The sequence below is a fragment of the Entelurus aequoreus genome, linkage group LG09 (genome assembly GCF_033978785.1).
Source record: "Entelurus aequoreus isolate RoL-2023_Sb linkage group LG09, RoL_Eaeq_v1.1, whole genome shotgun sequence".
NCBI lineage: Eukaryota > Metazoa > Chordata > Actinopteri > Syngnathiformes > Syngnathidae > Entelurus > Entelurus aequoreus.
Genome location: NC_084739.1, coordinates 38,296,698 through 38,309,405, shown reverse-complemented (window position 1 = coordinate 38,309,405; position 12,708 = coordinate 38,296,698). Strand labels below are relative to the sequence as shown.

Here is a 12,708-nt window from a genome sequence, read left to right as displayed (position 1 = left end):
CGGATAAAGTGTCGGTCATCTTGCCAGGAACAATGCAGCCTGAGTCCTTGAGTAAAATGGTGTTTGTTTGCGATTCTGCATTTTAATGTCAACATTTAAAAATTAGAGTGAACACTTACAAACGAAGTTTTTTCTATGTATTTCAAACATTAAGGAGGTCTACAAACACTCTTTAAACATTACACAAACACAACTCAATGAACCCCCCCAAAGGCAAGCTTTTGACTAAAGGAGGGAAGGAAAAATCCCTATGGGAAAACCTTGAACAGAACCCAGACTCTGAAAGGCCACCAATCACCTTTACTGTCAAATGTTTACCTCTGTGATCATTTTACAACTTTTACAAGGCCCTATTTGGGTGAAGAGTTGTAAAATCAAAATTTCCGTGACATCCCTGGAGAGGTTTCCCACGTACCTTGAAGGGGAATGAATACAAGAGGGAAATTAGTCATTGAAAAAACGAACCAGAATTCGACAATGTGTTAATATAAGGTAAACAACTTGATTATGTACACATATTTATGCGCAGGGCTAACGATGCTATTTTAACGGCTCACGATATTGTTGTATTTGGTTGGACGTCGTTGACGTTACGGAGACATTCTCGCAATAATGCTTGTAATAATATCCTCGTGTAAAAACGGTCACATATATTGGAATGTATGACGAGAAGACAAATAGTAAACACCAGGGTTGTATTGGTAGCGCGTCTCGGGTTAGCTACCCGGTTTTCGACATGAGGCAAACAAACGTTTGCGAGATTGCAAAACTAGTGTTACTTACAATGTTCTACGGTATGCCTCATCGTCCATTGTAGATAATGGATGTCTCAAAAGACGAAATTGGTTTACTAATTACTAATCAGCTGAAGTTTTTCGGCTCCGAAGCGCGCTATATTAACGACTTGCTAACTAGCCCGAAGCTAGCTAACCGGACACCAGAATCTACGTCACGACCACGTCATGTAGTAGCAAGAGCGCATGCGTGTTCTGACAAACGGCGTGTCGTTATCTGTAACATAATGGTTTTTTTGTCCAAACAACAAACCTTAAAATCCACGCAAATGTGTTGTAATTTTGTTTAATAAATCAGGAATTTATTTCTAAATCGTCCGCCGCAAATAAGAACTGAAAGTTTAATTTAGCAGCTCACGGCTTGGCTGAAATGTTCCAGACCTTTCTTTGAGCTTGGGTGACCTGAATGCGCATGTCCTATTAGAAGACTGTACATTGTGTATTATACAATCTTTTCATTTGCGAAAGTGCGAAAAGGAAAGGTTGTCAATGCAAAAAAAAAGTCTAGTGACGGTTAAAAAAAGATTTGAATGACTAATAAATGATTTTCTTTTTTGATAAATAAATACATACAAATTGTAAAACATTTAAACGTTTATTTCATTATACAAGCAAATATTGACTGCCCTGACTGGGGTGTGTTCAAGCAGTCCTCAAATGACTTGGATGGATTTACTGTTGTCATTTGCTCATATTCTGCCTTTGGTAGAGATATGATTATTTCTAGTAAAATGGTTATCTATCCCAATGACAAGCCATGGGTCACTAAGTCAGTAAAGTCCAGCATACAGAAAAGGAAAATTGCCTTTCAAGTGGGTTCTGTGTCAGATTTTCAGTTGGCATCCAAGGAGCTGAAAATTTAAATTCTGAAAACAAAACAGAGCTATAAGTCCCAAATGGAAGACACGATGGCTGCCAACCCCCTTGGGTCAGCATGGTCCAGTATAAAAACTTTAGTCGGCGCCCAGAACGTAAACACTCCCGCACATGTCACTTTAAATTATTTTAATTCAGACAGTGTTTTTTGCTAATGCTCTTAATTGTTTTTATAACCGGTTTGATACTCTAGATTTTAGTAAGGAAATACAAGAACTCAGTCTCAAACTTCCTTCTTTTTTTTTTTTTTGTCCTGTCCAGCTACTAGGGCAAATCCTATTGTTGATGTAGATGCCCATATCAGCTGTACAGATTTACTTTACAAAAGAGAAGTGTGGGATACTTCTCTTGTTGCCTTATTTTTATTTGACTTTATTGAATTAATTTATAATATTATTTGGTGCAGCCGGGCCGGAGCAGGAGAGGATAGACAAAGAAAAAAATGAAGACAAAAGGGGAAATTGTGGGGACAAGACGGGGATAAGACAAAGAGACAACAACAACAACAACAAACACAACAATAACAACAACAGAACAGCATAAGCGAATACGATATGTACAAATATGATAGTAAAAATTATAGCAAAGAAGCAGTCAGTGAAATAAATATTAATGACACAGAAATGACAATGAATATTATTACACTACAAATGGAGAAACACAAATACCAATAGAAATAGCACTATTGATATTGAATAATAACAATAATTACCTCTATTATCAACAATACAATTGTTTCAAATTCAACAATAAATATATGTAATGATAACTTGAAATACAAAAGAAAGCAGATAAATGAAGGGGAAGAAAGAGAAGCGAACTGTATTAACCTTGTAGATTGTTATAGTAACAATAGGTTAAGCTTTGTCAGTGTGCCATGTGTTCCCTAGGGGAACAATGTTTATATATGTTTGATGAAACGTGATTATACGCATGAGTGTATGTATGCATAGGTTGAGATAGCCTTTTCAAACACAAAAATAAACAAGAGTCCTGGATCAGATTATATTTGTGGTCGACTACTTAAGTTTTGTGCAAAAGAGCTGAGCTCAGTTTATCTATTTTTTATTTTATTTTTAACTAATCTTTAGAAAAATAGCATGTCCCCAAAGTCTGGAAAGATTCTATAATTGTCCCAGTCCCTAAATCCAGTCGGAATGATTTTAGACCTATAGCCCTGACCTCTCTGCCAATGAAAACCTTTGAAAGGCTGGTGCAATCATCCATCCATCCATTTCTACCGCTTGTCCCTTATGGGGTCGCGGGGGGAGCTGGAGCCTATCCCAGCTGCACAAGGGCGGAAGGCTGGGTACACCCTGGACAAGTCGCCACTTCATCGCAGGGCCAACACAGATAGACAGACAACATTCACACTCACATTCACACACTAGGGCCAATTTAGTGTTGCCAATCAACCTATCCCCAGGTGCATTTCTTTGGAGGTGGGAGGAAGCCTGAGTACATGGAAGGAACCCACGCAGTCACGGGAGAACATGCAAACTCCACACAGAAAGATCCCGAGCCCAGGATCAAACCCAGGACCTTCGTATTGTGAGGCACACATACTAACCCCTGGTGCAATCAGAACTTTTAAAAACATTGAGCATTACTTGATCCACTGCAGTTTGCTTATCTGTCTAAAGAGGAGTGGAGGACGTCACACTCACTCTGCTTAATTTGCTTTTTAAACACCTGAAAGAAAATGGGTGTCATGACCATATTTTATTTATTGACTTTTCATCTGCTTTAAATACAATTCAACTCCACATTTTAATTGATCGTCTTTTAGAACATTTTAACTTAAGTAATAATCTTGTGGGCTGGATTTTACACTTTTTAACAAACAGAACGCAAAGAGTCAGACTGAATGTTTTTTTTAATCAAACACACTGTGCTCCTCGACTGGCTCCCCACAAGGATGTATGCTCTCGCCAATGCTCTTTATTCTCTACACAAATATGTGTCAGAGCACTTTTAAAAATCAGACTATTTTAAAGTATGCAGATGACACAGTGATTGTCAGTCTACTGTAGGTCAATGAGAACAAACATGGGCCTATTGTTGATGATTGTGTCAAGTGGTGTGATGCATCATATCCACAGGTGAACAATCTTGAAACAAAAGATATGATTACTGATTTTAGAAGGCAGGCAATAATTACATATGAGGGAACCATTATTAAGGGACAAACTGTCAAAGTTGTGCAATCCTATAAATATCTTGGTACCATTATTGACAATACTTTGAATTTTAAGGATAACTGAGATGCTCTATGCAAAAGAGGTCACCAGCGTCTTCACTGTTTGATTGATTGATTGAAACTTTTCTTAGTAGGTTGCACAGTAAAGTACATATTACGTACAATTGACCACTAAATGGTAACACCCGAATAAACTTCAACTTGTTTAAGTCGGGGTCCTCTTAAATTGATTCATGATACAGATATATACTATCAAATACTATCAAATATATACTAACATCATAATACAGTCATTACACAAGATACTCATCAGAGTATATATATTGAATTATTTACATTATTTACAATCCGGGGTGTGGGATATGGAGGGTGGGGGGGGGGGGGGAGCGTATGTTTGGTTGGTATCAACACTTCAGACATCAACAATCAGCATCAACAATTGCATCATCAGAGAAATGGATATTGAAACAGTGTAGGACTGACTTGGTAGGATATATATAGCAAGTAGTGGACATAGAGAGAGATCAGAAAGTATAAGAAAAAGTGTCTAAGGAAATTGTCATTAATTTAATTTAATTGTGCTTTTATTGACTCGTTTTATCTTTTTGTTTGGTGTCATGGTTTGGAGAGCTGTTTCTGAAGGAGAGAAACCGAGTAAGTCAAATAATCAAGTGGTATAGTCGACTTATTGGTGAGCCTCAGCTGAGTTTGGAGTCCCTGTACACTCGGCAGGTACAGCGGATTGCCAACTCAAATACAGCAGAAATCTCCCACCCTCTTTATGGTAAAGTTATTCTTTTAAACAAATTATAGCTATATTGAACATATTTATTTATTTGTAACTACTTATTAATTCATGGTAGTTTTATCTTACTGTCTTTTACTAACTTTTACACTGCCTCCTTTTATTGTTCATGTAATGTTTTCTTTCTTCTTTTCCTGGTCCTGGTCCCTGGAAACCTGTTGAGTACTTTGTCATGTTTGTCATGTTGTGATCTGTTTTGTGTTAAAAACCTTTGTTTATTGTAATATACATACATGTGCCAGTCTCCTGTATTTTACACTGCAAAACAAATCTTCCTTCGGGTACAAATAAAGTCATTTGAACTTGAACTTGAACAATATAATTCTGGGTATTTGGAAGGAAGAACATATTATGTAGGTTAAAAAATAGACATATTTTATATATTTTAGAGCAGTGGTTCTCAAACGTTATTTACTATAGTACTACCTCAGAAAACCCTTGTCTCTCCAGGTACCACCATAGTAACCAACATTAAAATACAGTAGCGTAGTAGGCCTATGTATTAAACAAGGCAGACGTTTTATTTAACAAGTATATTTAATAGTTTTGGCCACTGTAACATTACCTACATACAGTTTCAACAGTAACAATGGGTTTGTTGAACATAGGGAAATAAAACGCTGTACTGAAATAATGAATCAAATCTTTGGAGTACCACTTGTGGTACACCTACTACAGTTTGAGAATCACTGTTTTAGAGCAAAAAAACCCTTGAAAAATATCTAAAAATTAATGTCTTGTTTTTTTTAATTTGTTTTGTTATAATTGAAGAGGTCTGACAGTGACACAGAGTAAAATCATTGTTCTGTTGACAAATTCATCTTTATTTACATGTGCTAAATTGGCCATGCAATTAATCTGTGAATTAATTGGCATAGTACTAAACCAGTGATTATCAAACTGTGGTAGTGGTACACAGGCTTCATTTAGTGGTATGCCAAAAAAATACTTAATTATAGTGCAGTGGTTTATTTTCCTATATTTAACCTGTCACTGTTCAAACTGAGTGTAATGTTACAGTGGCCAAAAATATTAAATATACTTGTTAAACAAAACCTCTGCCTTGATTTTAATGAATACATAGACCTCCTATGCTACTGTATTTTATTGTTGGTCATTATGATGGTACTTGGAGAGCCAAGGGTTTTCTGAGGTTGTACTTGGTGAAAAAAGTTTAAGAACCACAGTACTAAACCATACTGATTATCCAATTCGTCTCCGTATGGATTCTAGGATTATCAGATTTTTGAGAATCTTTTTTCAACTAAAGTGTCAGGAATACATATCTATACAAGAAACATCCATTAAATATGGATTTATAGGTTTGTAACAGACATTCTGACAATACAGTTGAACCTCCAAAGTTGAACACTACATTCCGGATGCTTGTGGATATCACAACAACACATTTTCTCAAAATAAATAGTGTAAAGGGAATACAGTAGAGCAGTGGCCCCCAACCACGGGGACCGGTGGACACTGACCCCAAACACACGTCAAAAGTGGTAAAGGAATGGCTAAATCAGCCTAGAATTGAGGTTTTAGAATGGCCCTGACTTAAACTTGTGGACAATGCTGAAGAAACAAATCCATGTCAGGAAACCAACAAATTTAGCTGAACTGCACCAATTTTGTCAAGAGGAGTGGTCAAAAATTCAACCAGAAGCTTGTAGATGGCTACCAAAAGCACCTTATTGCAGCGAAACTTGCCAGGGGACATGTAACCAAATATTAACATTGCTGTACAGTATGTATACTTTTGACCAAGCAGATTTGGTCACATTTTCAGTAGACCCATAATAAATTCATAAAAGAACCAAACTTCATGAATGTTTTCTGTGACCAACAAGTATGTGTTCCAATCACTCTATGACAAAAAAATAAGAGTTGTAGAAATTATTGGAAACTCAAGACAGCCATGACATTATGTTTGTTACAAGTGTATGTAAACTTTTGATCGCGACTGTAGATACTGCTCGAATTGACAAGCGTTGTATTTTGCATTCACGATAGTATCTGTCCGACCTTTTAAGCTACGGACATACTGTTTCAGACAAGCAGCAACAACGGTAGTAATCCACACGTGTAAGCTTCATCACGAAACTTGGTCAGATCTTTGTAAGTAGATATTGTGCATAAATATATTTGTTTTTTCTATTTAAATTGATGACTTTGCGATGTCTTGTATTGGTGTTTTTTGTCTGAGTAGCTCTGGCGATCAAAACACATTCATTACATGATGCGCCAAATTTGTCAAGTACCAAAGTGCTGCACAGACATAAGAAACTATTTAAAATATAGTGCGTGCAGTGTCACATTTACATTGTAACGCAGAAGGATGGATAAAACACAATAGCAAAATATACCTTAAATGAAGTGCAAAATATATCACCTAAAAATACTAAAATGTAATAAATAATTAAAATAAAAACAAGATATAAAACAACCAAGATATCCTGCCCAACTGGATTTAAACGCCAGGAAGTAAAAATATGCTTTAACCAAGATTTAAATTGGCCCAGAGACTGGGAGGATATAATACAGGGGTGGGCAATTAATTTTTACCGGGGGCCGCATGAGCAACCCGAGCACTGCTGGAGGGCCACACCGACAATATTTCAATTAAATTTTGCTCAAATTATTTTTGATATACCGTAAGATAGATAATAATAATAATATTATTTTCATTTAACCTAACTTATCTTTTTACAAAAGCAGATGGCTTTTAATGGTTTTATTTTTAACACTTTCTTACACAACACTTCCTGATGTGTAATACAATGCAAAAATTTCAATTTCTGTCACTTTATCCTGCATCCTCTTTGTTGTGACCGTAGCACGCCTGTAAAGTGATTGGCGAAGAAGGACAAATATATTCAGCTTTGCGAAGCTACAAAAATAGAAGCTAACCTAGCAACGTAGCCAACGTGATAGCATCAGTCTCAAATGCAGATAGAAAGTAAATTAAAAAAAACCCTGACTGGATGGATAGACAGAAGATCAAAAATACTATTAAACCATGAACATGTAAATACACGATTAATAATATTCAGCTTTTCGAAGCTAAAAAAAATAGAAGCTAACCTAGCTACGTAGCCAACGTGATAGCACAGCAGTCTCAAATGCAGATAGAAACTAAATAAAAAAAAACCCTGACTGGATGGATAGACAGAAGATCAAAAATACTATTAAACCATGTACATGTAACTACATGGTTAAAAATTCTCAGCCTGTTAAGGCTTAACTATGCTGTTGCTAATGACGCTAAGGCTAATTTAGCAACTTGGCAACCGGACCTCACAGAACTATGTACTCTCTCCTTTTTCTATTGTGGATCACGGATTTGTATTTTAAACCACCTCGGATACTATATCCTCTTGAAAATGAGAGTGAATGAAAGTATCGAGCACGCGAAATGGACATTTAAAGTGACTTTTATCTCCAAGACAATACATCGGTGACACACTTAGCTACTTAGCTAACGTGATAGCATCGTTCTCAAATGAAGATAGAAACAAAATAAATAAACCCCTGACTGGAAGGATAGACAGAAGACCAACAATACTATTAAACCATGTACATGTAACTACACGGTTAAAAATTCTCAGCCTGGTAAGGCTTAAAAATGCTGTTGTAATGACGCTAAGGCTAATTTAGCAACTTAGCAACCGGACCTCACAGAACTATGATAAAACATTAGCGCTCCACCTACGCCAGCCAGCCCTCATCTTCCCATCAACAGCTGTGCTCACCTGCATTCCAGCGATCAACGGCGCGACGAAGGACTTCATCCGTGGGTTTGGCGGCAAGCATCGGCTAGGCGTAGTAAGTAGTCCTTGTTGTGTTGCTGTAAGTATTGTACTTAGCCGCTAAGACACCGATCGATCCCACCTACAACGTTCTTCTTTGCAGCCTCCATTGTTCATTAAACAAATTGCAAAAGATTCACCAACACAGATGTCCAGAATACTGTGGAATTTTGTCGAAGAAAACAAGAGGCTTTTCTATCGGGTCCGATGGGGTCCAACCACTTCCGTTGCTTTTGTGACGTCACGCGCATAAATCATATCCAAAGGAGTTTTTCAACCGGAAGTGTGGCGGGAATTTTAAAATTGCACTTTATAAGTTAACCCGGCCGTATTGGCATGTGTTGCAATGTTAAGATTTCATCATTGATATATAAACTATCAGACTGCGTGGTTGGTAGTAGTGGGTTTCAGTAGGCCTTTAACCTGTCGACCTACGCTGGTTAAACCCGTCATTCTGCCTCCAAAATGCCGAAAAACTGTGTTGTTTTTGGTTGTGCTAACCACAACTGGAAACAGGGAAAACAAAGGTTGTATTTTGTTCTGCCAAAGCGTGATAAAAGCCCACAGAGACGAGACAAATGGCTCGCAGCTTTACACTGGGAAAACGAGGACGGTTCTCACTGGAGTCCCCCAAAGTCCCGGGTCGTGTGTTCGGATCACTTCGTTTCTGGTAAATATAAGGAACAAAAATCCACCTTCTTAACCACAACTTGGCTATACGTCCGTGCTAATGTTGTACTTGTTGAATTTGTACCTTATAACGTTCGACAGCTGAAGTTGTTGTTGTACAAAAATAACATGCGGTATATATTATATAGTCTATAGCCTAGCTAGCTATTTTCGAAAACCGGACAACGAGAGGATACCAAAGGCAGCGTTAAGATGGACACCACCGGGAAAACGTAAGCCAGGGCGACCAAAGAACACCTGGCGAAGAACAGTTGAAGGGGAGCTGAAAGAGATGAAGCTTACATGGGGCGAGGCACAGAGACTAGCACAGCAGCAAGATGAATGGCATTGAGTCGTCGAAGCCTTATTTCCCATCCGGGAAGAAGAGGATTAAGTTAAGTAAGTAATATACTATATAGTCTATAGCCTAGCTAGCTATTTTCGAAAACCAGTTTTGTTTAAATTTGCACTTAACAGTTGGGTTTTTAAAAACCAATAAACCCTATAATTTTCATGTTGCCATTCAATACATGTAGCCCTCAAATCTCTCAATATTTTATACACTAACACTTGATTTTGTTGTTGATAACTTCCGCGTCTCTTTCTTAGTAGCACGCAGGCAGTGCCGGCCCAAGCCTCCATGGGGCCCTAAGCAAAATTTGATTTTGGGGCCCTCTATTTCTGCCAATAATATTGATTGTTGATCATTCACACACCTACTAGAAACTCATTGCGGCTCTGGCAGTGTTGTTTACATTATCCTATTGTCAGCCTGGCATGTCTTTACAAATGACATGTCATTTATAAAGATATGGGGGTGGCCCAGTTAAGAACATAAATAATACCAATGAATGAACAAATGATGTCCAGAGTGCCACATATTGTTCCTAATCTTAAAATGTAGAAAACATTCAGCTACAAGAGTGGCCTGGGGTTGAACAGTCCAAGTGATAAAGCTTTGTATTTACAGTAAAAGTGTCATCTTGTCTCATCAGTCTTGTACATATTAGTCTTTAATTACTAGTTTATATTTTTAGTTAATTGTTCATATTTAATGTTTACTTTGTACAAAGAGAGCGCAGTCTACTGAAGTTAAATTCCATGTGTGTTAAACATAACTGGACAATAAAGCTGATTCTGATTCACTTTATTATTTTTGGTAACAAAAACCTGAAACAGCAATGTGCAAAAATAATTCGTAGCGCAAGAAAAACAATAAAGTGCAACAATAAAATCACTTAGATATATATAAAAAGGAACAAATTCAATTGTACAAAAAACAACATAATTAAATTAAATATCAAGCAAATACTTAAATAATATTAATGAACAGAGTTACCAGAAACAAGGTAACATAACGGTTTATAAACAAATATAAAGTTACTACATATTAAAACTATGTAAATGTACATAACGATGTGCAAAATTTTTTTTGGGAAAAAATCAAAATAAACTACCTTAAATTAAGGTCCTTAATTCACACATTTGACCATCACATCACAGTTTTGTTCCTCTGTTCTTCACCACCCACACCACTCCACCTGTGCTTCCTGGCTTTTCTGGAGGCAAAGTCATTCATGACATCACTGTAAGAAATCTGATGGCCGACTTTGTTATTAATACTAATCACTGCAGACTCGTACATGCAAAAAATTAAAAATAAGATTTTTTTGTTAATTGCTTTTGGGGGCCCCCTGGTGGCCGCGGGGCCCTAAGCAAGCGCTTAGTACGCTTATGCCTTGGGCCGGCTCTGCGCGCAGGCTAAGCTAACTAGCAAGCTAAGCTAAGCCCGAGAAGCTTTAAAGTTCACTGAGACGAGTCTGACGCAAATAATACATTTTCGTTTTTTCACACGATATGCGAATAAGTAAAAATGCGTAAATGAAGGATTTAACGCCGATTTCCAAGCCACATTGCTCGTTAAATGCTTTTTCTGTCAATGCTGTGTTCGCTGTGAGCTGGTTTGTTTTCAACGAATTCCCGGTTGCTAGGGGATTGGTAGGCGGAAGTGACGTAGGTCCGCCCTCACCCATACTAACACAGCTCAACATATCTCGTTCCTTCCACACGCACGTCTCCTCACTCCTCATTTACGCAACTCAAGAAGACAACATCTACTTCAGCAGGTCGTTACACTATATTCTTTAAACACAGCAACCTGTGTACCACAAATTAAGCACACGGCTTTGCCTTTACTTGGCAGTCCATGTCTTGTTGAAAACACGCCATTCGTCATCAACTTTTCTCTTTTTAGCGTCTCTGGGATAACCGGGCATCACTTGTCGCTGTGCGCCTTCCCTCACCGGACATACGCCCATATAACACTTTTCAAAATAAAAGCAGCACAGTTGTATTGCACGCAGACAAAGATGTTTTTTTAAATGTATTTTGTAATTTGTGATTTCCGCTGCGCGCACGAGCATACGTCCACACGGAAGTAATACAAATAACGCTTTTCAAAACAAAAGCAGCACCGTTGTATTGCACACTCGAAATAGATACTTTTTTAAATTTATTTTGTAATTTATAATTGGCCTCACGCGGGCCGGACAGGGACGTACAAAGGGCCGGATGCGGCCCGCGGCCCGCAGAATGCCCAGGTCTGATCTAATAGATAGTGGCTGGCTGTTCTACAGTCGAGGCCCTGCCGTTGAAAATGCTATATTTCCTAAAATAAATCATCACCAATTATCAACAAAACTTCTGGAGCTTCTGTTTCTTCATGCTGTTAACTATGTCTAGTTGCACATGGTGGAAACGAGCAGCAAGGGCAGAATAATGAACTTATTAACAGTGCAGTGTGAAAGCCAATATGTTTACATTGCAAATAAGTAAGCGCAATCTCAAAGGAATATAACCTGCGGAGGCACTTTTTGACGAAACATCCAAATTTCGATGTTCAGCCGCTGAGCCCTTGGGTTTTTGAAATTGCGGCCCTAATTTACATATATTTTCTGCATGTAAAGCTACAGTTTACTTCAATTTAAGTGTGCACCAACTTAAGAGTGCTATAAAATAAGAGCGGTCTCTCGGATAATTTCTACTTATGTTTTAAATTACAATCAAATATTGAGTTACAAGCACCCCAACAAATTAAAGAAATAAGAAATCAAAAACATGACTCGGCAAGGCAATTCAAGCATATTACTGCGAGTCTGCAACATACTGGAGCAGAATGAGTATAACGCCAGCCAAGGATGTTAAAATCATATCTTAACGGCAGACCTTTATCCATGAAAATATGGAGAACCTGCTGATGGTGTGTTTGAGAGAGAAGCAGCTCGAATGAGATACCGTAGAAGTCCACTCTTCAATGTAAATGCTGGGTGCAGGGTGTTTGTGTTAATAATGTTAGATATCTGAAACAGATTAGTTGGATTTACATCAGCCTATTTCTGATAGGAAATTTGGAATCACTCTGACTAAATATAACATAGTAATTATTCAAACAAAACACGTGTATTTGTGAAAATAACTGAAAAATATAAATCTCATCACGCTAATGTTGACCTGATACTGATACTTTGGTATTAATTGTTTGATCGAAGCTGCACC

General features: G+C 37.6%; 1 protein-coding gene across 3 annotated transcripts in view; it reads right to left on the bottom strand.

The window, feature by feature from the left end:
* tial1 (TIA1 cytotoxic granule-associated RNA binding protein-like 1) overlaps nucleotides 1–12,708 on the bottom strand; it is a 44,181-nt gene that overhangs the window by 20,056 nt on the left and 11,417 nt on the right. For 2 of the 3 annotated variants that reach the window (XM_062058726.1, XM_062058728.1), the window contains exon 2: nucleotides 319–415. In XM_062058726.1, coding sequence (XP_061914710.1) covers nucleotides 319–415 — 97 coding nt within the window. Of the gene's footprint in view, nucleotides 1–318; nucleotides 416–783; nucleotides 973–12,708 lie in introns of those variants that run through there. The other variant, XM_062058727.1, reaches the window with a different exon arrangement.